This window comes from Diuraphis noxia, unplaced genomic scaffold, assembly GCF_037042655.1.
Source record: "Diuraphis noxia isolate RWA-SAM2 unplaced genomic scaffold, SU_Dnox_SAM2 contig0003, whole genome shotgun sequence".
NCBI lineage: Eukaryota > Metazoa > Arthropoda > Insecta > Hemiptera > Aphididae > Diuraphis > Diuraphis noxia.
Window position 1 is genome coordinate 41,654,241 of NW_028301713.1, and position 25,149 is coordinate 41,679,389.

The 25,149-nt window shown below is 27.1% G+C and overlaps 3 protein-coding genes, 1 long non-coding RNA gene and 1 pseudogene across 9 annotated transcripts; 2 read left to right on the plus strand and 3 right to left on the minus strand.

The window, feature by feature from the left end:
* Positions 1–25,149, plus strand: part of LOC149057377 (uncharacterized) — a 133,237-nt pseudogene that overhangs the window by 22,861 nt on the left and 85,227 nt on the right.
* On the minus strand, positions 755–5,619 carry LOC107170498 (Synthesis of cytochrome c oxidase). 6 transcript variants are annotated; one of them, XM_015520636.2, is made up of 6 exons: positions 5,323–5,619; positions 5,051–5,249; positions 4,353–4,550; positions 4,075–4,283; positions 3,018–3,997; positions 755–960 (listed from the first exon to the last, which is right to left on the minus strand). In XM_015520636.2, the coding sequence occupies exons 1-5, from the start codon at positions 5,356–5,358 to the stop codon at positions 3,797–3,799; spliced, it is 843 nt and encodes a 280-aa protein (XP_015376122.1). In that variant the 5' UTR covers positions 5,359–5,619; the 3' UTR covers positions 755–960; positions 3,018–3,796. The 6 variants fall into 6 exon arrangements, with proteins under 6 accessions (XP_015376122.1, XP_015376517.1, XP_015376533.2 ...); XM_015521031.2 differs by lacking the exons at positions 4,075–4,283; positions 4,353–4,550; positions 5,051–5,249; positions 5,323–5,619 and adding exons at positions 1,296–1,908; positions 1,972–2,274 and having other exon boundaries at positions 3,018–3,330; XM_015521047.2 differs by lacking the exons at positions 4,075–4,283; positions 4,353–4,550; positions 5,051–5,249; positions 5,323–5,619 and adding an exon at positions 1,517–2,274 and having other exon boundaries at positions 3,018–3,331.
* Positions 5,759–12,055, minus strand: LOC149057378 (uncharacterized). The gene is made up of 2 exons (XR_016190889.1): positions 9,414–12,055; positions 5,759–7,951 (listed from the first exon to the last, which is right to left on the minus strand). It is a non-coding gene; the product is annotated as an uncharacterized LOC149057378 (long non-coding RNA).
* On the minus strand, positions 13,373–19,559 carry Smn (survival motor neuron). Its single transcript, XM_015520439.2, has 6 exons — positions 19,227–19,559; positions 19,035–19,160; positions 16,844–16,885; positions 14,899–14,940; positions 14,682–14,805; positions 13,373–13,615 (listed from the first exon to the last, which is right to left on the minus strand). The coding sequence occupies exons 1-6, from the start codon at positions 19,266–19,268 to the stop codon at positions 13,575–13,577; spliced, it is 417 nt and encodes a 138-aa protein (XP_015375925.1). The 5' UTR covers positions 19,269–19,559; the 3' UTR covers positions 13,373–13,574.
* Pfdn2 (prefoldin 2) lies at positions 21,034–22,591 on the plus strand. Its single transcript, XM_015520436.2, has 3 exons — positions 21,034–21,334; positions 21,411–21,534; positions 22,201–22,591. Exons 1-3 carry the CDS (start codon positions 21,201–21,203, stop codon positions 22,384–22,386), a joined length of 444 nt encoding a protein of 147 aa, XP_015375922.1. The 5' UTR covers positions 21,034–21,200; the 3' UTR covers positions 22,387–22,591.

Sequence of the window (25,149 nt, forward strand, 5' to 3'; positions counted from 1 at the left end):
TGACTATAACATAAATTAAAAGACTAGTTACATTTATAATCTACTCAATAGATTTAAATTATAATTTATATAATACGAACATGATGATTTAGCAACAAAATTGTTGATTTACATATAAAAATAACACGAGACGAAAAAAATGTATATTGTATGTTGAAGTAGAAAAAAAAGAACACATTGGCTATTCAATTTTTTCACAACTCACAAAATTGGTAATGCCAATTACCTATAATATGTATTATTAATATTAAAAACCTGACACAATATAAAATTAATTAATTATCAATGGAAATGAGATAATCTTTGAGTTTATCTGTTCAAAAATGTACAAATTAATGAAATTGTATTACTCAGATATGGAACATTTATAATATTACACATAACCATTATTTTAGTATAGTATTAGAAAAGTTAATTACTTATTTACATGAAAAGTTAAATTCTTTCAATAAAATAAATATAAATTAAAGAGAAAAATAAAATATAAGTCAGTAGTCAGAACGACAATTTTTCCTTTCTACTAAATATTTTATTTACATTAAACCAATATACTGTAATTCAATGATTGATTTCAAGGACCTTCACCATAAACAAACAATATATTATGATAAGAAAATCAATGATGTTACTTTAATATAATGTTAGGAATAAACTTCTGATTTGTACAGATAGCAATTAAAATAGTGTTGATAACCAAAAAACTTTGAGGTTTATAATAAAAATACTAATAGCTTTAGAAAATGAAATATTAAACTAGTATGAAATAACTTATTTTTTTATTAAATTTATACATTTCACAATTAAGAGAGATTTAACTTTTTAACATCAGAAATATAGTGGTACTCAAATTGTATAAAAAATGGTTTCTTACATTCTATTATTAAACCATATATTGTACATTCTTTGTTTTGTTAATGTCAAATTCTTATTAGCAACATTTCCATTTTCACGGTTCATAAACTGAAACAATCCAAACACAAAACTGTTAATAGAAATGGTATAAATAATGTTTAACAAGTCAGTCCATTTCATCTAGGCAGTTATTGACTGCCATGCCCACGCCCCTGCCAAGATGAAACAGATGTCCTAAATAAATGCTGCTTATAAAATCCCTCGAGTTTTGCACCAAAAGGGTGAATAATTCAATTGTTCAGACTAGAAGACATAACACAAACTAATATTAAACATAAAAATAATAAGGGAAGTTCAACCATGCTAATATTGTCATGTAAACATAAAATAAGCAAATCGAGATTTGTGAGAAATAAAAAAATTAACGGTAGGAACATACCTACGGTTGAATATAGTGTTGGGCCGATGTCGATCTGCCAATAGGATAAGATACCAAAGGCTGCGAGTTAGTTGGCTGCGGCAGGGGCGGCGGGCCAGATCCAGATACAACAGGTGGTATCTGAATTGGAGCCATGGAGACGGTAGCTATGGACACGGGAGTGCCGGCCGCAGCCACCGCCGCCAAGCTGACTGGGACTGTGGTCACGGTGCGTATAGCGCTCACCATTTGCTGGGTGCTGCGCAGGGGCGCTTGTTCATTTATGCGCAGCTGTGCGTTTTGCTCCAACAAGAATTCATTAGTCGCTTGCAATTCCTCATTGCGCTTTTTCAACTCAGCCACACGCTTGCGCAACATTTCCACCTCATCTTGCAACAACCAATATGGCTGTTGATGCACAGGCCCAGGTGGCGCGGAAAAGTCCATGTCGCGATTGGGGAATGGGCGCCCTAGCGGCATTCTGTTGTCAAATTCGTAGCGCCTACGCTTGGGATCGGGCTCTTCATCATAATCAAAGCGTCTGCGGAACAACTCATTACCGAAGTTAGGTGGCATCGCTGGCTGGGGTGAGTTGAAAGGACCATTAGGACCTCTAACAGGTACATCAAGTGGTTGATCTACATGACGAAATTTACAATGAGCTTGGCTACGATGGCAATTGCCTTTTAAATAATCTTTACAAATAGGTATATCATCAGAAGGAGGTGCACCAGCTATATCAATTGTCCTCAACACTTCTGGTGCCATGCGTCCGGTCCGATTATAATACTCCTCATCCTCACGAGAACAATGAATGAACCGACAGTCATGACGACTACACTTGCCATTTTGAAAGTCATGGCAAAATACATATTTGCGCTTATCCTCTTCGACAGGAGGATGAAAAAATTTGCAAGATTTGCCTCTATTGCACACATTGCGCATGAAATCACGACATACATTCTCGGTTGTTTCTGATTCCTGTTCCTTTTTCCCCTTCATCCCTGCGATTTCAGACTATTATACAATTTTGCGTGCATTTAGCATTTCAAAATCTAAAATTGGCTATATATAGCATATAGCAATATACCTAATTTAATGAATTCTATAATAACAATCATAAAATAAAGCCGATTAATATTAATTTATTATTGAAACAAAAATCACATAATATATTATATCAGAAAGTGTTTAAAGTTCAAATTAGTATTTCACAATTATCTTGTAAGTTGTATTTTTTAACAAATAATCAAAATTGTTAAATTATTTTCTAATGTTGCCAACGATAGTAAATAAAAAAAAAACAAACTCGAAATAATATGTTTAAATCTCGCACATAATTTTCTATCAATTCAAGCTACCAAATTATACCAATTACCTACCCAACTTCAGTAAATCATTGCTAAATAAAATTATCAACACATTCAATATTTTTATACTCGCTGCGTAAATACAGTTGATCGGCGCAAATTACGCGCGATGCCAATGAAAAATTTGATGGCCGGGTAATATGCATGTGACGTTGGCAGTTCATATATATTTAAAAATAATAAAAATATATTTGTGAAAAAATGTTAGAACAACCGGTGTTGGGCAGTTGCAGGTATCGCCGAAGTGTCCACTATGCCTAAGACTAGATCGCTGGCAATCAGGCGATTTAGCGCGAAATGTCGTAAAAGGCCAATAGGGCACGTCATTGTACAAAGTAATAATTGTATATTAAAATAATAATTAATCCATACTTTACCTTAAAAGGATTAATTTTACAAAAATTTAACCAAAACTCCAATATTAATTATTAGGACGTAGGAACACTACAAGGCTGTATTGAGACTATTTAGTTCAACTGTATTTCTTTATTATTATATGAAAAACTGTATTGTGTTTACACAACAGTGCAATTTAAGTATAGGTTAAAGTTATTAGGGTTGACTCGAATATCAAATTTCACACATCAAATTACTTAGCGTTTTTACTAGACAAGAGTATAAATAATAAGTATTTTCGACAATTTTAGTATTAAAGTATAGGTACCACTTTTCGTAATAAAATATTAAAATCAAAATGGAAAAATAATCAATGACCTTTGGGGCGTGGCTTAGTGAGATGTAAACATTTAGTTTATTATTCCAAGCAATCCTGGGACTGGAGGAAAAATGAAGATTATTTTAAATCTGTTCAAAATCAAAATATTAGGTTTTTTTTTGTTGATATTAGCAGATTATATTTTATATAATCTGTGATATTAGCCTGGAGTGTAAAAGCTATAGGACTCAACATTGTTGACCAACTATGGCCACTATGGGTAAAGACTAATATTAAAAGATCCATGAAAGTTGATTACTTGCTACAAATATATTCTATTTATAATAAATATCTGTAGAACTTCTGCAAATATCTGTAGTAGGTACTTAAAAAACAATACATAGACACTAAAACTCTTTTAAAATTAATATATTAATTTTAAATTATTTTAACAATTAACAGCAACTGAAGTTAGTCTAAACATAAATCTAAATTTAAAGTTTAAGATGCAACAATTTTTTTCCCACTTAATGAATTTATCTTTTCTAAAGTGCTGCTTAACAATGAACCTTTTTCTTGTTTAAATTTAAACATATGTAACAAAATGTGTTCTACTATTTCATCAGCGGTTTTGTTTTGTCCGAAATAATCCACAAATTCACCCTCTGGATTAACCAAGTACATGATGATGGTATGATCCACCTGAATTGATGAATACAAATATATATGTATAACTAATTATGAAAGTATAATAATAAAATATGAGGTCACAAACTTACAATATAATCATTATCGACGTCTTTTTTTCCAGGGCTGTAATAAACTCTATATCTTTTACACACTTGCTTTATTTGATCTGAAGTACCGCTTAAACCAATGAATTTTGAAGAAAATTCCTTTATATATTTATCTACAATTTTAGGAGTATCTCTGTCTGGGTCTACAGTGATGAAAATGCCTTGAATGCCAGTATTCATTTCTTCTTTTTCTAAAATTTGCAAGCTGCTGATTAATAAAAATATCATTAAAATAATGTTTTATTTAATAACGTAGGTACCAAGATTATCTACAACTAATGCCATTTTTTCTAATTCATCAGGACATATATCTGGACAATGACTGAAACCAAAATATATAAGCATCCACTTCCCCAAAAATTGTTCACTTTTTACAATATTGTTAGATCCATCTAATAATTCAAATGGACCTCCAATTTGTGCTTTTCCTAGCTGACGCTTTCTCTCTCGTCTTTGCTCTGAAAATATATACATTTTATTAAGGTTTTGTTTAAGTTATACATATAACATATCTAATATGGCATAAAATGATAAAATGTTAACTAAAAATTTAACAAAATAAGTTAACTCGTTTAATAAATAATATAAATGTATATGGTTTATTTGATTTTATTAATTAAAAATATGGGCAGATATCATAAAGGTAAACAATAACAAAAATAATAGGGTAAATGTATGTAACTATAACATGAAAAAAGGATAATATGAGAAAAACAAGCAAAAATTACAATATAACTAAATAGGAACAATATTAATAGTAATAATATTTTTGTTTAATGTATAATTATATTTAAATAAGGGGTTCAAAACTTTTTAAAAATAAATAAATAAAAATGTTTCTAAACTTTTTGTAATTATAAAATAATGATTAAATAATAAGTATATAATAATATTAAACAAAACAGAACTAACTGAATTAGGTAGGTCATGATATAAGTAAATAATTATAAGCACTTACTTTCTTCTTGTTCTTCTTTAAGATATAACAAGTATGTAACCATACCCGCTCCCAAAACTCCAGTAATTCCTACAGTTTTCCACGTAATTGGACCATCTTTTCCAAATATTCTTTTATTACGTTTTGGAAATTCTACATGTTTATTTGGACCTCCTGAGACATTACTTATGTTGAATTTTTTTATTTGATTGAGTTGGAACTATAAAGAAAATAGTCATATTTATATACAATTAAAAACATAGTTGAATAATTGGAAATCTGATTTTATTTACTCGTTGGAAAATTCTTCTAGAACAAAAATATGACATGACTGATAGAAATTTTTAAAAATCACAAAATTAATGTTGTAGACACTTTTAAAACACTGATCAAATTTTATTTTTATTTTGTGTGTGGTATTTTAAATCTCACATAAAGCTTATAGGTATGTATTACGAAAAAGCAAGTTCACTTGGCGAATAATGTTGCCTGGTCGATTTTTCGAAAAGATTTATAATATATATAGTAAAAGTTAATTAATCATTATGAAGCATGAGATATAAAATTTGTATTAAATAATTTATGCTTGAACTTTTAAGTTGTATAATAGTTATATCTACAATCAAGAATTATGATTTATCATTTATGATTAATTTATATTTTATTTAATTATGTTTTTTATCATACATCAGCTTTACCTACATTCTCCGATAATGGCCGGGTAAGGGTAACCACGATTTTAAGATAATATGAATCTAGCTGTTTTGAAGACTGTAGTGCTTTTAGCGGATAAAATAAAGACTATACCGACTACTTTTACCCGCTTAAAAACGATTTATGACAGTTACTAACATGGGAAGAACTGATATAGTGAAGTATAATAGTAGGTGCTTTAAAGTTTAAAGTGTCATTTGATAATTTACTATGTAAATATAATTTATTAATCAACTATATGACTATACACTAATAAAAAATGAGATTCACTGTACCTACTGGCTTTCTAATCACTCATATTATAGTCTAATGTGGCAATGTCTTTCATAATTTCATATTTATTATATTTCTCAATTGTATACAATTATTGCCATTATTTTTATTCGGTATAAAAAGATATAATCGAATTTAATAAATACATTTTTTTGTACTTAAATGCTTATTATTGCTGTTTTAAAGAATAATATGAATACAATATTATAAGTATTTTAATTAAGTTATATATTATACGCTCTCACAGCTCAGAATCGATTTTTGTATGTAACGATTTATCATTGAATTCAAATTCTACACATTCATTAAAGTAATTTATAAACTAAAGCATCACTCAACATCTATATAGCCATACTAAAACGGCCGTTTTATTTTAAGCGATTAAATCGTCACGTTCAAAACGCATAGAGATGCGCGTTCGAATTGCCTATTGTGTAATCCACTTAAATATGTATATGAAGTTGAATAATTTTTTCGAGATTCGGAGACTTTAGCAATGTAATTATGTATAGTATAATGTACCATTTTTCCAATGTGAATTTAATGTTATAATTTAAATTAACTAACTTACGTTCATTATTTTCATCAGGTATTTTGCATAAAACTGGTTAATAGATAGGTACCTATTATCTATATAAATGATAGCTATACCTACACCTATTTCAATTATTTTGAATGATTATTAAATATATATTATATTAATACGTACCGATTTATATAGAATCAAAATTATACCATGACAAAGTTGCTAAACATGTCAGCTGGACTAAAATAGCCAAAAAGTTTTTTGAGGATTTTGAAACAATTGAAGAAAATAATAAGAAAAAGGCAAAAAGTAAGCGATTAATATAATTTTATTTGTTCATTAGAATTTGATTAACTTATTTAATATTATTAAACTGTATTTTTACACACTAATAAGTAATATTACGAATTAAAATATGCAAATATTTAATATAAAACTATAATAATAATTAATATGCTTAAGTATTATTATGTACCACACACTTTCAATTTTCATAATACATTAATATCATATCACCCTGTTTTGCCAACTAAATTCATAAGCTGGGTTGTTGAAATAATTAACAAAATATTCTCTCACATCTTTTTTGCATTAGATGTTGAATTGCCTACTCCATTTCTTCCGCGCTATATTTTCCATGTTACAAGTCTGAGCATCCTCTGCAGAGTTGTACCCATCTCTTCGTCTGACAAAATTGCAGTGCAAAACACAAGCCACATTTGTTATTGCAAACTCGGTCCAACTAATAAAGTGGTATGAAATACTCTCCATTTATTAAAAAGTATATCGAATGAACATTCGATATTTTGTCCACTTTTTCCAGGGAAAGGCCATAAAAGATTTTTACCTATATGTAAAGCGAATTCTTCATCTCCAACTACAGTAAACGATTGAGGTATGCGGCATACCGTATGCCTTGTTCATCTTTCGGCAAACAACGAGGTTGTGGAAAGAAAATTTTATTATTGTATAATTTTTTACCGAATATCCGAATATGGATATTTTGAAATTGTTGCAATCACTTTCTTTCCCATATGACTCAACATCTATAACTCTGAAGCAGTAATTTGCATCACAAATAGCCATGAGTATTAAAGAAAAAAAAATGTTTGTAATTATGATATAAGGTACCACTATTCGGGAGACATTGTAATCTAATATGTTTCCCGTCCACGGCACCAACACAGCACAGGAACTGAGAATTAGTGTAAAACTATAAAATCCTTCTGATATTCCTAGTCAATCTTATTCTGTTGGAGCAGCCATTTCTATGGGTTGTATAGATGTGTCCATAATTTCATATCGCTTCGCATGTTTCTTGTATGATTTTCATTTTTCGCTATTGATAACACGCCCATCATAAAATCAAAATGAAGTGCGCAGAGAAATTCGTCCCCGTCGACAAATATCTAAATACGATAACTCAAATAATTTCAAAAAAATATATATAATATGTTTTAATATAAAAATAATACTTATTAAAAAGTTAAAAACTATTTAATTTAAATAATAAATAATTAACTGTTATATTAAAATTAAATCAATATTTATATAGGTATATCTACAGTCCAGGAGTTACAAAAAAAAAAATGGAAATCATTCAGAGATATAGTTATTGAAGAAATGCGTTACAAAACCTGGTTAAGCAAATGAAAAAAAAAAATGTTCAAGGTAACATATTGGAGTTTTTACGACCCACAATGCAAAATCATGTGTAAGCATAATTTATAATTAATTACAAAATAAGAAATGAATCCATTAAAGATTAACCTAACTGGTAGTTAATGATTTCAATATTTTGTCAAAGTTTGAACTTGAAATGCTTTAAAAAAGTAACTGTGAAGATACTGTTGAAGAAAATCTTATAATTTTGACTGTCCTAAAAGGTGATGACAAACACAAAAAATAATTAAATATAAAAAAACACACATGTAAAATTATTACATTATGAATTTCCAATGAAAATTCAATATCGCAAAAATTTTAGATTTTTTTTTTAATTTGGATTTTATTAAAAAATAATTATAGCAAAGCGATTACAAAATAATTATGTATCAAAACAAAACACAGACAATATAATTAAATATTAGCATTAAATGAGAAAGCCAGCGGTATGAATGAATTGGATAAGAGAACAGATGATAGGGATGAAACGGGAGTTGAGAAGATTAGAATCGGGAGAAATATAGCCTTAAGAAAATTTTAGATTTAAACACTCATAAATAACTTGTTACTTTGTGATAAACTATTTTTTAGACTCTGAGCAGAGCGATGAATGTATTCATGTATAATATATGCATGTTACAATGATATGTGTTTTTTTATTTTTTTTAGTGGTGTGTTGTGTCTATATCATTTTTTAAATATTTTTTGACTCGTTTTAAACTGTTTACGGACATTTTAAGTTTTCAATTTTTTTAGTTTTTTTTCTATTATTGTTACTCTCACTAGAATTAACATTTGCTGTGTAAAAAAACATGACAATTTAATGATTTAACTTGATATATAAATGACTGATAACTATATTTGGATGATAAAGGTTAATATTGTACCGTATAGGTAATAAATAGGTAGGTATATGGAAAAATGAAGAACCTTATTAGAATATATAGCAAATGACGCGTGTGTGTGTAAAAATTAATATATGAATTAAAAAGCTACAATACATATTATTACGTATATTATATATTATATCGCTAGTGAAAATATGAAATGCACAGTCTCACAAAAAAATAGTTATAGCACAGGAAGCCAGAGAATACTTTTGCTTTTCACATATATCATCAATATCGGCTATAGCTATAGGAGCTATATAGAATTATATGAATATAAAAAATCAATACGGCTAATAAATTATATAAATGTTCTTACCAGCTCATCAAATGATGCAATTGTCATTCGGTAATACTTAACGAACTCTTCTGGATAACTGCGTAATGTCATGAATGTGACCTGAAATTGTCCTTCTTGCATGTGGACGTTTAAGGTTCAGCGGATGTACCCATTGGCGTCTCTGTTTTTTCGGTTTTCATTTTTAATTTAATTTATTATTTTCGTATAATGCATAAAGAACACACGCTGCATCGATATCGTCTAAAATCTCCATATTGAAATACGTCTACAACAGGCGTCTGCGTTAAACGACAATACGAGCAATACTAATTTTGATTTGAAAACAATTTTGGCGCGCTCATTTATTTGAATTTAGCTGCGTTCGAATCACCTAGTGTAGTAGTAGTGTGTACATATTATGATGCGTTCGCTATTTTAAATCACAGCGTTTTTGAAAACTCGAACGCGAGCGAACGAATCGGCTATAGTGTGTATTAATAATTATTATTAATTTATATAATAATTATTATGCAAGCTATTTTGTTTTCTCCCTCGTACGTGCAAATCAGCTATAAGATACCAGCTTAGTATAAATTAACTTACATTATACTTTGATTATAATTAAAAGTTGTCTAAACAAAAAATCATGTAAACAATATGTCAATATGACATTTTATCCAAACAAATTGTAATAAAATAACAATTACATACAATATTGAAAAGTTAAGTGTATTTATAAACACATAAAAATATATATGTATATTATATAAAAGTAATTACTGACATACTCATACCAAATACACACACGTATATAAAGTAAAATCCATTTAATTCCTAATAAGTAAGTGAGGGTCAAAAAATTTGTTTAAAAAAAAATTCTAAAGAACATTTCTAAATATTTTTATATGGCAGCAGCAAAATAACAGAGGTGGCTGATTTTGTAAAATTCCTAATCCTTTCTGGGCATTTATAGTAGGTACCTCTCTTTATTATGCGTTATTTACGTCCCGGATCATCTGACAAATTGATTTCATCATAGTTTATGATTAAATCTGTGAAACGTCTTTTAAATATGGCGTAAAATTATTAAAATAATCGTTTATCATTTAATTAGTGATTGCAGCACAACTTCGTTTAATATTTTGGCACTTTCTTTCTTTCCTGCTTATGTCTCTTAAAGAATAATTACGCCCAACCGTATCCAAGTCGATTATCTTTAAACTTGGTTATTTTCGTTTCTATTCTATCAATATGGTATTTTACAAACATTCTGAGTTCGAATTCCGTAATAGGATAACCCCAATTCGAATATTTTTAAATATTTTCCACCAAAGCTTTTTCACGTCTTCTGGCAAACTAATCTGACCTAATTTTTTCGGGACAAAATGTGGGTTTGTTTTATAACCTTTGTATCACGCTGGCTGGGATATTTAAGTCACACGACTGACAGATCTTATAGATCTTCCGCTTGTAATATTATGGTGAATGCAATTTCCAATTCATCAACACTGTGCTGTTTTTAAGCCATCCTCCCCGAAGATTCGGGATATTTCTCCTAAATAAAATGTTATGGATTATGGTATTTTATACTAAACAGAGTGTGTATCAAAATTAAAAAAATATGAATCGAAATAATAATAATGTAAATAAAAATACTACAGTATTGATCAGAGTTGATAAAAACCATGATTTTTAAAAAAAAATAAAAAAAACTGTTTAATCGTTTAAAACGATGAAATCATGTTTAAAACAAAATATGAATTTCGCTAATGAAATTTACATTCATTTGCTGGATGAATAACTGTCAAAATTATTACAGTAATATTGAAGTCCATCTCATATGGAGGTGGTAACTGGTCAGTCATTTTTGAATAATATTCAATGATCATATTATTGTTGTATACTTATAATTGATATTGATAATATATATTATTACGCATAAATTATTATTTTATAAGCACTTAACGTGTTAACACCAAATAATATTTCCTTGACAAGCATCGAAATATGAATCAAGTGGTGTTCGCATACGTACGTGTTGATTGTACATATTGTACCAATTGTACCTAATATTGTATTACTGTTTAGTATCATATTTTTTTATTATTGGTGATACCAAATTTCTTGGAAAAAAATAATTCAAAATCGATAATCGTTGTAATACTGATAAATAAGAAATAAATTTGAATTTTAACAAACTTTAAAAATTATTGATTCAACCTTAGTAAAATTTTTGAACACCATATTTTTTCTAAAAATCGAATTTACAAAATAGCTATCTTGATTTTTTTAACTATAAAATACCAAATTTTTTAATTTTTAATTTTACATACAAAATGTTTAAAAAAAAAATCGAAAAATATTTTAAAAGTAGCGCAGACGACAATTTATATTTAAAAAAAAAAAAAAAATGTAAAAAATGTTAAATAGATCAAATGTTATTAATGTTATTGCAATTGTCAGTTCATCGTGAAACACTCTGTATAAGTAACAATTAGAAAATTGTATACTCTATTCATTTATTGGTATTTGTCCACTTAAAATATGTCAGTTACCAATAATATAACCTAACACGATGCGACATTCTGATGTCTACTTACATTGGATACCATTAGAATTAGTACAGCTATAATTTTTATTTTTATTTTTGTTGGAGGATAACTAATTATTAATTATTATGTTATTTATTCTTACCTATGTCATTTTATATTAATTAGAAGATTTGTTATGAAATGTTATTTCAAGTTATATTAATAAATAATAATACAATATATAAGACATAATTGTCAATTTTATTCATCTTTATTTTGTTTAAATTGTTTATTTATTTCCAATTTAAATTATATAAATTATCATGAATTATCAATTATATTTTTCTGTTTTAAACAATTGTTTTTTTTTTATGATGTTTAAATCATTTGTTTTAAACGTTTTAAATAAAACCATGTTTGATTAATTTAGATATTTTAAACATGTTTTAAACAAGTGTTTAAAACAAAATGTTTAAAACATCTCAACTCTGGTATTAATAAGTATTGTTAAGGGGACACTACACTTGCATGTATTTTCTCCGTCCTACAAATACGTATGTACTAGGTAACATAACAAAAACTATTTTGCGAGAGACAGAACAAAAGTTATACAGTTATAACTAAGAAACGAAATTTTCATCATATAAAAAGGAGAATTTTGTTTATGGAATATCGTTGTTATTTTTTTGATATCACTTATACAAAAAAAATTCTTATTGATCATAATAGGTACATTATTTTTGTGTTTTTTAAGCATGAATAACTTTTTGTAGTTCTGTAAGACGGAAACGACACATGCGGGTGTGGTGTCTTCTTAACTTGCAACACAATTTATGTTATTGTTGTCTATTCTCCAAATGTACGAGTGAACGACACAAAGCCTATACCATGGATATCCGTAATTTGGACACAATATGTGATAAAAGGTAACAGATTAGGTTACATCTTATATTCATTTTATAATATGTGTACCTTCATTAATAATTGTATCAAATTCTAATTTATCTTAATGGACACTGAACTATTTATATAAAGATATATTATTATGAATCATTAGAATAAAAACTGACTAGTATTACTATTTTGAAAAGAATAAACAATTTTTTTAAATATATTCCATACTAAACTTTGTCTTATTTTTCTTGTGTCTGGCACCGATATTTGAGAGATTATTTGGAAGAGTTCACTAGTATTTAATATTGCCATTCCATGGATTACCTGATTGTTACTTACAAAGTCACAATCTTTTTAGAGACTTCTTCTATGTTCCTTATTCTACTTCTCATATTATGTCTTATATTTTAATCTTATTCAGTAAATCAATTACTCTAGTTTAGTAGGTATAGATGCAAGCAAGTAGTACATTATATAAAAGCTGGTTCAGGTTAAATAAGACAGCCGGACAATAACATAGGATGTTGGATGATTTAACTATAATAAATTAATTAAATAATCAAAACATAAAAGTTTAGTTCATCAATAAGGTTTTGGCAATCCAATAGATTTAATATAATAAGAAAAAATTATATTATTACAGTTGTACATATTACCATATTTAAATTATATAATACAAAACAATATCAAAAATGTTATCAGATGCAAGCAAAATTTTTTTCACTTTTAATATATATGTTCACCAATTCAGTAATTAGGAATGAATAATGTAACATCAATTTTTAGAATTATTTTGTTTCATTCCAAGATAATATCCTGAAATATATTTAAATAAAAGACATAAATTAAAAATAATTTTATTATTTTAAAGCAGTAGTGTATCTGGAGCTCAATTAAAATGGTTATTTAAATACTATATTATGTTATTACCTATAAAGGCTATAACCATGGTTAGACATCATCAATAAAAAATTCCAATGGTGGGCCATATCTCCGGCTATATCATTGCTTTAAATTATGTGTATGTATTATAGTTAAAACATATTATGCTTAAAAGTTGAAATACAAGAAAATATTAGGTATATTTAACTCTATTAAGACAGCATTAGTCAATGGCCATTGAAAAAATCATTTATTGAAATTAAATTATTACTGATAAATAAAATGTTAAAATGTTGAATAATCCATTGAAACCTAAATTAAAAATTTTTTTTTTAATTTTCTAAAATTTATTAATTTGTGGTGTTGCATGGAGAATTTATTAATCTACCAATAATGAGTCACTAGATTATATTTAAGGGATCATTTACACACCATTGATTTGTTAAATGTTTAGTTATTATTCATGCAACTTCTTTTGGACAATTATAAAAGAATACTTTTTTTTTATTGATTATCTTAAAATGGTTTTTCATGTAAAAATATACTTTTAAAAAAGGTAAAATAAAATACAAATAAAATAAGTAATAAGTAATAACCAATCTGTTTCAAAACCTTAAGAAGATACTGAATATCATTTACATACACTTTTATCAATTTAAACATTTATGATTATTATCTGAAGAAGTTTTTACTGTAAACATAATTTTTATCATTTTTAAATTTCAATATAATTTTTAGAATGACAAAACATAAATTTTTAATTTTTAGTGGAATAATAGATGTACTGATTTTACGAAATGTTTAATTTTAATGTGAATAAACTATAAAAAGTAGAAAACCTATTATCTGTTCGATCAAAAATTTGAAAAACATTAAAGAACAATGTAACACTGTTGACTGTAATATGGGCTTTGATCCAAAAGTTAATAATAATGATATATAATACTAATAAACTAATATAATAAATATATTTAGGCAAGAAATAATTCAACAAACAAACCTGTATGAAATCCACTCATATAATATGACATAAGCATTGATGTGAGAGCTTCTCTCTCGGTCTTAGGCAAATTTTTTATACTGTCTGGTGGTGGTGGGGGTGGAGGAAAAAGAACTTCTGAATCCTTCAAAAAAATAAAAAATTGAAATCTATGTTCAGTAAACTCAATTAAAATAGATGAAAGATTTATAAATTAAATATAATATTATAATTATACCTCATATCTATTAGATGATTCAGTTTGATGATTCTTGTTAGCCTGCAAAAATAACAAAAATGTATCATAGTGATATAAAACTTAATTATGCTTGATCAATATTACAACGATTAACTGTGCCTTGTAGCATCATGAATGATGTGGCTATTAATGAACAATGTGCTCTTTTAAAAGATGGAAATTCAAAGTATAGAAAAAAATATGACTGTAGAGCAAACAGATAAAAAAATGTTTGCAATACTGTTTACACCAGTGTTTCCCAAAGTGGGTGATTTTGCCCCCTCGGGGGCGCTAGAGATATCCAGGGGGGCAATGGAAGTTACAAGCTTAATTGGGGGGCACTTCATTACAAAAGGGGGGCGTAATCTAAATTATCTGAATTGTGTATTTTGTATTTTTAGATTAATCGTTCGTCGTCTATCAATATTCTTTGATAATCTGTCGTTATAGCGATAACAGAAACAACGTACGTGATCTACATTATCTAAATTATTTTTGTATTTAGTACACTCGCGAATGCGGACCTTATTAGTTGTCGTTTTTATAATAATTTTCGTATTTGTTGTGTATTATTTTATTTAAATTTTAAACGTTTTATCACATGATGGCTGAATCAAAGTAAAAATTTAGGCAGTATAATATTGAATATTTGAAGAACGATTTTATTCAATTGCCTACAAATATTACACAATGTGTCTCATTTGCTAAAAAGTATTTTCAAATGAAGCAAACCTAACATAACCACATCCATCTCATTAAGATATTTTTTTTTCATTTATACTTCATACTATTTATACTTTATATTTCACTTATACATAATATATATTTATAAACAATAAATTTCATTTTTTCATTGCATACTTTTGTAACAAATTTTTTTTTAAGGGGACATTTGTCGGATTTTTTTTGGAAGTGGGCGGTAAGATAAAAAAGTTTGGGAAACACTGGTTTACACTCATCCCAAGGAAGTCTATAAAACATTCATAAAATATAACTTAAATGCAAAGGCAGTTATATGTCTCAAAAAACTTCAAATCCAAATGTGATTATGACAATAGTTCCCAATATAATTATAATTACCTCTTCCTTATTTTAATTTTAAGTGGACGCTATACCCTCATATGTTGTTTCTGTCTTACAAATGTAAAACATTATGAAAATTGTTAAGCGCGAGAAAGAACCACTCAAACTGTAATGCAAGTTAAACAAATAAATTTTCACACTATAAAGAGAATATTTACAGTGCATGTTGTTTTAATGTTTTGTTTTATATTGGAATTAAAAAAAAGTTATTCAAGTTAAATTAATGAATTCTCAAACAATAAGAACTTTTTTTTGTATCCGTAATATCGAAAAATTAAAAACAACATTGCTCATTAAATATTCTCCTCTTTATAGTGTGAAAATTTGGTTGCATAGCTTGGATTACAGCTTGAGTAGTTCTTTCCCGCGTAAAAAAGTTCTAGCGATGTTTTACATTTATAAGACAGAAATAAAACATGTGGGTGTAGCGTTCTCTTAATTGTAATCTCTTTAAAAATATTGTATTTATAATTGTTGTTTGCAATATTTATTATGTGTGTTAAGCATTTGACTATTGTAGTTGATACAAAAACACCTCTGTGTAAAAAAAAAAAATCGGCTTTTATATAATAAAATCACATAGGAGTTATTTCACAAACGATCGAAACACATAGGACAAAATATCTATGATAGAGATAGCACATGGGAGATACTTCATAGGTAATTAATTGTAGGTAACATATAGGAGAAATTATTTGTTATTTTTCATTTATTCTACAATGCAGATAGCACATAATAGATTTTATAAATAAATAGCTTATTTTATTCTTAATCTAAGGATACTAAAATCATGAATTTGGCACACAGTAGGTTTTTTGTGTCAATAACGATATTATAATATTTAATATAATATTGAACTTACCTTTTTCTTTGATTTGTTTTTCACAATAGATTCACTGATTTCCTAAAATGAGCATCAACATATTGTTATGTAATTATGTGAAATATTAACCATTATTAGTATACATTTGATAGTTTAACTTAGTATTAAATTTTTATAAAGATAATCAAATACCCAGTCCTTGTAAATTTTTGTACAATATGAAGTATCACTTAATTTTTCAGTTGAATGGTCTTAGATTGAAATGGGATCTTTGGGAAATGATAGAATACCTAAATATACATTTTCAAACAAATTTAAAATCTGTTACTTTCGACACACACATGTGTAATACAACTTACTTTTTTATGGCAACTCCAATATTTTTCTACAGGTTCTAGTAGTGATTTTAGACAGATTCTAGTACAATAAGTTTTTTTTTAAATTACAAAATTACAATATGATCAAATTATGTTTACGAATAATCTGCTTTTAAGAAAAATTTTAACTAAGTTAATTTTGTAATCGAAGTATTGCAGATATTTTTAATTTTCAGTTTGTGATTTTTGACAAACCTGCCAATGCAACTGATAATGCGATAAAACTTCTAAAAACTAATTTATATGTTTACCTGAAATCGATAGGGCCACATTTTAAAATATTTAATTTAATTTTTGAATAATCAAAAGACATACCTATAATTAAAATTTTTGTGAATAAAAAAACAAAACATACGGGTGTTGAGTAGTTGAGAAACAAAATATTAGATTGGTACATTTTGGTTGAAACAATTTTCCGTTTGCTAAGTTCTTAAAGCAAATTATTCATAAATATTAAATTTAAACATACTGTAACTTAATTTTATAATTATAAAAAAAAAATATTTTATAAAATTGTATTTACTGTTGAAAAAATAAGCTGTATTTGTGGTTACCGAGAGCTACAAATTTTAAATTTGTTTCAAAATGTGTATTTAGGTACTTCCAATCATATCTCAAAAATTCCATTTCAATATAAAACTATAAGGTCATCCAGCTGAAATATTAAGTGGTATCTCATATTTTGAACACATTGTATATCATTATAGTTTTAAATTAAAATATAATGACAAATTTACAACTCGAATATTACTATTAGTGATTTAAATTTGTTCTTTATTTAACTATTAAATATTTAGGTTCATCATTTAGATTTACATGTTATTGTTGTGTAACCAGTGGCGCCGAACTCTATATTAAGGTCGGGCCTTGGCACGACATATTTTGAAAATTTAGGATAGGGCCGCTTTATATTGATAATTTTCCTCTTCATGGAATGCCATTTTTGCCGATATTAAGATGTTGGGCCTCATGATATATTTTTCGCCCTACTAGATTTTTAGGACTTCCGCGCCACTGTGTGTAACCCAACAAAATAAATAAGTGAAAACTTCTAGGTATAACTCGTATAAGTGTAAATAAAGCATACAAATTTGGATTTTACAGTTGGAAAAATGTAAGTACTTATATGTAATTAAATATATTTAAATATATGTGTTATCTTTGATCAGAATAATCCATTTAATTTTGATACTTTAAATATTTGAGCGAATGTATCTATTATATAATTCGATGGTAAGAATATTATCAGGGCTTCACATTTATCGTTTTGATATTTTTATTTTAGGTCCAGCAAGTTATGGAAAATTTAAAATTTATTTATTTTTAATTTTTTTATTTTACATACAAAACTTGCTTTAAAATTAATTATAAAAATAAAATTTTTAAGGTTCTAGACCCGGTTCTAGATAATATTCTTAATTTTAAATTTGATAGTAAATTAATGATGATTTATTCATAATAATTTGATAAATAAATGCACTCAAATATTAAAAATAATAGAATTAAAATGTACATAAAATTTAATATCTTATAAGATTGGAAAATCAAAATGATATATAATACTTAAATCAATAAAATATTAAGTAACTATAATCTGTCTACCGAAAGAATTTAACTCGCTCACAGATCTAAATGAACCAGTACCACCATTTCGTGATCAAATTCTCTAATCACAAGGCGACCAACTTTGTGGAAATGTGTGGCAATAAATTAGTTTTGGTCACTGTCCAGTTGCGTTCCCTCGGTAGATGGAATAATATACTTAACCATTTATTTTATAAATTAACTAAGAAACTTGGAGATAGAAATATATATCACATATATATGGTATTAATTGAAATAAGGATTATTACTTCATCGTTTAAACACAGATCAGACATTGAATCAATAGGTGGTAGTTTTGCCTTGGCCTTCTTTTTCACCTTTTCATATTGTTTGTCATAACTATTAATGAGGTCTGAATCATCAACATCGTTGACCTTTAAAAATCACAAAAATATAAATTGCAATCACTATTAAAAGCTTAAGACATTTAAACTACTCACAGAATTTCTGTTAAAAATTTGAGTATATTGACTATCAGACATGATTTAAGTTTGACGCATGCGTGAATATATCTCAAGAATTTGGAAACTATTTAAATTGTAACTGATTTTTAAGAATGTATAAAGATTTCGTGAATACTGAATGGAAAAAGGCAACGGCCAATAATCAACAGCTAAAACTTAAAACCTAAGATTTATAACCGTCAACTACTACAATACTACATAACGACTTAAACACGGATCGACTAGACGACTAATCAAGTAATCAACAGTAACTCAGTCAAGAACTCAAGAAGTCAAGACCACGGCTTAAGATAGAATGGTTGCACAACGAGTCATTATTTTGTGATCACCAATTGTTCTTATCAGAAATCTGTTAAAAGTTACGTTACACCGCTATCTAGTTGCTTACATATACATCATCAAAATTCTATTCTTATTTTATATTGTGGTATTCAAAAAGTACTAATTAGTAATTTACAAATTTTATGGATAATCCGATAAATGATAATCCTTTAAAGTTTCAAACTCATCAAATTATGAAATAAAAATTATTTCATCAATAATAATAAGGTGCTTATAGTGGCTTCGCATATGTAATAAAACATTATATCCCAAAACAAATAAACACTAATTTAAAATTTACTATTTGGTAAATAGCAATGTGTGTAATAGCCTCTATACAATTTATACATATTAGTAAAAGATATAATATCTATCAGCAAATTGTAATTGCTATTTACTAAAATATCCACTGGGTCCACTGCGGGTTCTGAAGTTTCTGGTTCACACAATTTTAATGGAATTGCTCCCTTTCTTAATTTGTGTTTTTTTAAGCATATCGATAAATTAAAATAATACCTACAGACTACAACATATTTTAACACATAGGTACATAGTGTATTGAATAATATCATATCATTCATAATACAACAAATTCTTATTGTATGTAGCTCAATAAAGAAGTAAACTTATGGTGTACTTATTAAGTCCTTCACCAGACTCCCATGTGCTAATAATATCACATTCTTTAAAATGTGAGGCGCACACTCTAAAACTTTTTTTTTAATTTAATACCTAGACCATCCTCCCAAAGTTTTTATATTTCGTCCTCTTTAGGAACGCCAAAAAGAGTTTTGGACGCACAATGAGACTCATGAATTGCACAATAATTAGGCATAATGACCAAAAAGGCAATAAACGTAATTGAATATTCACAAAACCAATTATCAAACACAGACTACAGTGATGAGATTTCGTTTAAAAGATAATACATAAACATAACATTGTCATTTAATTATTATATAGATAGAGTATGAGATCAGTGAATCGTGATTATAATAATTGAGTTACTTATTAACTCAATTATATTATATTTATTATTGAAAATGCAATAATTTAATATTATGGCGGGAAATGGGAATATTTTAATACTGTAGTACCAATTAACAACCACCAAGAGCGTTAGTAGTAGTTCACTTTTTCGTTTGTTAGATAAGAACTCTCGTATACCGCCTTCTAACATTGCGTAGTATAGCCCGATGTGCAACCATTCTATCTTAAGCCGTGGTCAAGACCACTGACGCCGGTCTTAGAATATGGATAGTAGATAGTAGCCTCAAGACATCAAGTTTTTAAAATTCGAAGTTTCCATAGGCTATAATATGATAGTATGAAACTATTATCATCCGGCAATGGTGAGATAATAATACCTGTGTAGTGGTCTCAAGCGGTAACATTCTGGTCGCTGCATAACCTACAAACAATTGATAAGCTTTTGGTTAGGTAAATTTTTGTTGTACCCACTTCTGTTCATGTGTGGTTCTGTATCTGTGTTTCAGCATTACTCTCTTATTATTGTGTAATGTGTATCCTATTATAGTTGAAGGCACTCAAGAAGCTGTGAATGATTTACAATTTGTACGATTATTTTATATTAAAGAAAATAATAGTTTTATATATAAACCTTTCAAAATGGAAAAACTAGTCAAAGTTAAAAAACCTACAGAAGAGGAATTGATTCAAAACACTTTTAATGCCTTACGAACGGAACAAAGACAACTTGCAACAAAGTTATCAGAAATTGAGCTTGATCTCAATGAACATAGGTTTGTAAATTTATCCTAGTACAAATACATTTTATGCATTAGTTATAAATTTTATTATCTCCTAATTTTGTTACAGCATTGTTATTGACACTCTAAACAAGTTGGATGACGAAAGAAAATGTTTTAGACTGATTGGCGGAGTGTTAGTTGAAAGGAAGATTTGTGATGTACTACCTACACTAATTAAAAATAGAGGAGAAGTTAGTTTTATAAACTTTCATTAAATTCTAGTTTTAATTTTACAGTTATTATTATTTTGAACCTATTATAAATAAAATAATCTATTTGGTGGTCCTGCAATTTCTTGACAAATAAAAACACTTGTAAGAGGAGGATCAGTACCCATGTATTTTATCATAATTATCTAATATCTTTAAAAATAATTTATTTAATCCAAATAAAATTAATTTTAATCTTTGACTATAAGTTTACTTAATGGATCACAATCCAAAAATATAAAAATTTTGATAAATTTCTCGATGTAAACACTGAACCTTGTTGCTTGGTTGCCTTTTGATTTTTAACCTGATAAATGATTATACACGATATTGTTTTGTACTTAAATTAGTTGCTTATGTAGTAAACTACCAATAATGTGATTACTAATAATCGCATTAGAAAATTTAATGTTAGATGAAAGTAATTTTTTTAACTATTGCATTTTCTTAATTTTTAAAGAAAAAAATATTTGTTTATGTTTTTGGTCTAGTGCTTGTAGAATGTTTATTAATTAAAATTATCATTGACTTTAAGATACATTTATATGGTAGGTAATTAACTGAATTAGGCAATAATTTGTTAATTTTATTTAAACTTGTGATAAATAATTAATTTTTATGATAACTCATTGTAATAATATGTTTTAGATGGGTAAAATTGTGAAAACATTGAATGAACAATTAACTAAAAAAGGTATTGAAATCAATGATTTTAAAAATAAGCATAACATACAAGTTAGGGGCGGAGTTACACCAATGTCAGAAGAGGTTGAAAGTCAAGGCGTTGAAAAAAAAGCTGACCATGGTGGTTCAGTAATTGTTAATAATGTTTGATTTTACTATAATATTCTTATGTGCTTTTTATTTTATATTTAACTATACTTTCGGGTAGTGTATTGTAAACTATGATATTGCCTTGTGTAACACTCTAAATACTCAAATTAATTTTTAAGTAAATTATAATGAAATGTCCGCCTAATTTTGATGTATTCATTTTTATATTAATTAAGTTTATTAATAAACGTTAACATTTAAACTAGTTCAGTTTTTAATCCTTATAATCGTATAATTTTATTTTCAGAATATTGAAAAAATGAAATATCCTGCACTGTAGAAACCCCTATTAACTTCATGACTTGTACTATGTTAATACTTAATACAAATATTTGTTCTAGTATTTTGTATGAAAATACAATGCTCTAGTGCAGCGGTTTCCAAACTGTGCCCTTGGTGTACCGCAACACTTTCTAACGGCACCGCAGTCTTTAGCTCATAATACATAATTTACCATGTTTAGATTTTTTTTTTTTTATTTGTTATTAATGAGTATTTTTTTGTCCTATTTTTCATGATATTCACAGCAGGTCACTGTGGCTATATTTGGTTCAAAAAAGAGTTCCACAGGAAAAAAAGTTTAAGAACTGCTGCTTTAGAGTTTAGATTCATATTAATATTAATTATCTTTTCTTAAAATGTTGATTTCTGACAAGACATAGTAATGATTGAAATACATTAAATTAGTGAAGAATTTAAAACTTATTTAATAAAGCATTATTGAATATTATGATATTATAAATAGTGGAGATAATTTAATACAGTATCTCCTGCTTGAGTGAAAGTTAAATGATAAATACCTAGCGATACCTAATGATGTGATTGTATTAATTGCATAAATCACTTAAATATTTGTAATTCACATTCTTACTATTGATCATAAATATTGTCAGGTATCTGGAATGTGGACTGTACATTTATCATTTATGATAAAAAATAATGAATATCTATGCATCAGTGGCATTTTTTTTTTTTTTGGGGGGGGGGAGGGGGTTGTCTACGGTGTAACCACCAAACTGAAAAAAAAAAATCAATCTTTAATTTTGATCAATTTAAAGGGAATTTGACAAACAAAAATATATGGTTCGTTATGAACTATTATAATATTATATAAAGTCCTAAACTAATTAGAAAAAAAAAAAATTTAGTTTTAAATAATGTACTTATTACCTTTTATATTTTTAGGTAGTAGATGTAAAACAGAGAGATATTGCAACGCAACCAATTAACAAATAAGTATATAGCTATATTATCTAAACACCTCCCCAAAAAACATACAAAAATCCCCACTGCGGCCATGCATAATACTATAAATTATTACAACTTGATTAGTTATGAAAATAAGAAAGAGTCAAAATGGTTTAGAACTGTTACATTGTATATTTGTATATAAAAAATGTTATTATAATTATCTGATTAAGTTTGAAGTCGACATTTAAAAATGATTGATTGCAATTCGTAAATCATTGTTTTCTTGTTATATTTATTGAATATTATATTGCCTTACAGTAATAGATGATTTTAATTCGTTGGATGAAAATTTAACATCTGTTCTAAGTTGTTTATTTATAAAGCCGTAAATATCTAGATAATTAATAATATACATTTTTCTAATGTCTGCTTATTTAATATTATATAGCGTTTTATATAATAAGTGGCATATTTTAAATTTTTTGTTTGTGGGGTTATGTAAGTTATAATTAATAATAAAGTAAACTACCAACTTTAATAGACAGCGTAGGTACTAATATACATATATTATGTATATTAAAATTTAAAATTTGAATTTAATACGAATTATTTCATAATTTTATCTACTTTAAAACAAAAATGAAGTTTACCGGAATACCGGATAATCAAATTAACTTTCTATGATCGTTAGATAAAAGTTCAATTTTTATAGAAATCAAATGTTAATGATCCGTTTCATCAAACGTTTTGATAGTCAATCTACCATAGTACCATGCATACTCATAATAAACATCTTTTCGAAAATTCTATAGGTAGATACATGGTTATTGGTTTTTAAGAGGAAGCTATTATACAGCACATATTTGTTGTCTCCGTCTTATAAGTGCGTAGCAAAGCAAATTTACACTTAGAAGGCCACGTTTAAAAATTTGAGTAAATTGACCCATAATGAAACTTATTATGGTACGGGTTTATATAATCAATGCTTATAGTATTTAGGTGAGTTATATGAGCATTTTTAATTTACGATTTTTTTAAACACGCATAACTTGCTAAAAAATTGAACTATCTTAAAAAAACTTACATATATACAAACACAGATAATGTTCTTAACATCAAGGTTCATAATAGGTTGATTCACTCTAATTTTTAAACTAACGGAGCTAAACGTGATCTGCTGAGCGTAAATTTGCAATGTTATGCACTTATAGTAAGACGGAGACAACAAATGGTTGTGTATAGTCTCCTCTAAAGACTTTCAATTTACTATTTAGTTTATATTATGATCTATACTTAAGACAATTTTCAAAATATTTACATCATGTCGTTATGGTACTTAAAAATAAAATATGTCTTATGATAACCTAACTTCAAAAGGGGGTTTTATAAGCATATATTTATCATTATCAACCATCTTAAGATTTCGACAGCATTTTCTTTATATTTATTTATTTCTAATATTTCTGAATGAATTCAAGATTTTCCAACAAGTCAAAATCATCCATTTCTATTTTCTGAATTTAAAAGGTACTAGGTATAACAATGTTTTTAAGAACAATAACAGTCAAACAA

Excerpts from the sequence above, each read along its gene's own strand:
- LOC107170498 (XM_015521014.2), bottom strand. The coding sequence starts at position 2,272 with ATGAAGGGGAAAAAGGAACAGGAATCAGAAACAACCGAGAATGTATGT.
- Smn (XM_015520439.2), bottom strand. The coding sequence starts at position 19,268 with ATGTCTGATAGTCAATATACTCAAATTTTTAACAGAAATTCT. Across the intron at positions 19,161-19,226 it reads AAATTTTTAACAGAAATTCT|GTCAACGATGTTGATGATTC; the intron begins GTGAGTAGTTTA and ends TGATTTTTAAAG. Across the intron at positions 14,941-16,843 it reads AAAACAAATCAAAGAAAAAG|GCTAACAAGAATCATCAAAC; the intron begins GTAAGTTCAATA and ends TTATTTTTGCAG.
- Pfdn2 (XM_015520436.2), top strand. The coding sequence starts at position 21,201 with ATGGAAAAACTAGTCAAAGTTAAAAAACCTACAGAAGAGGAATTGATT. Across the intron at positions 21,335-21,410 it reads CTTGATCTCAATGAACATAG|CATTGTTATTGACACTCTAA; the intron begins GTTTGTAAATTT and ends ATTTTGTTACAG. Across the intron at positions 21,535-22,200 it reads TAATTAAAAATAGAGGAGAA|ATGGGTAAAATTGTGAAAAC; the intron begins GTTAGTTTTATA and ends AATATGTTTTAG.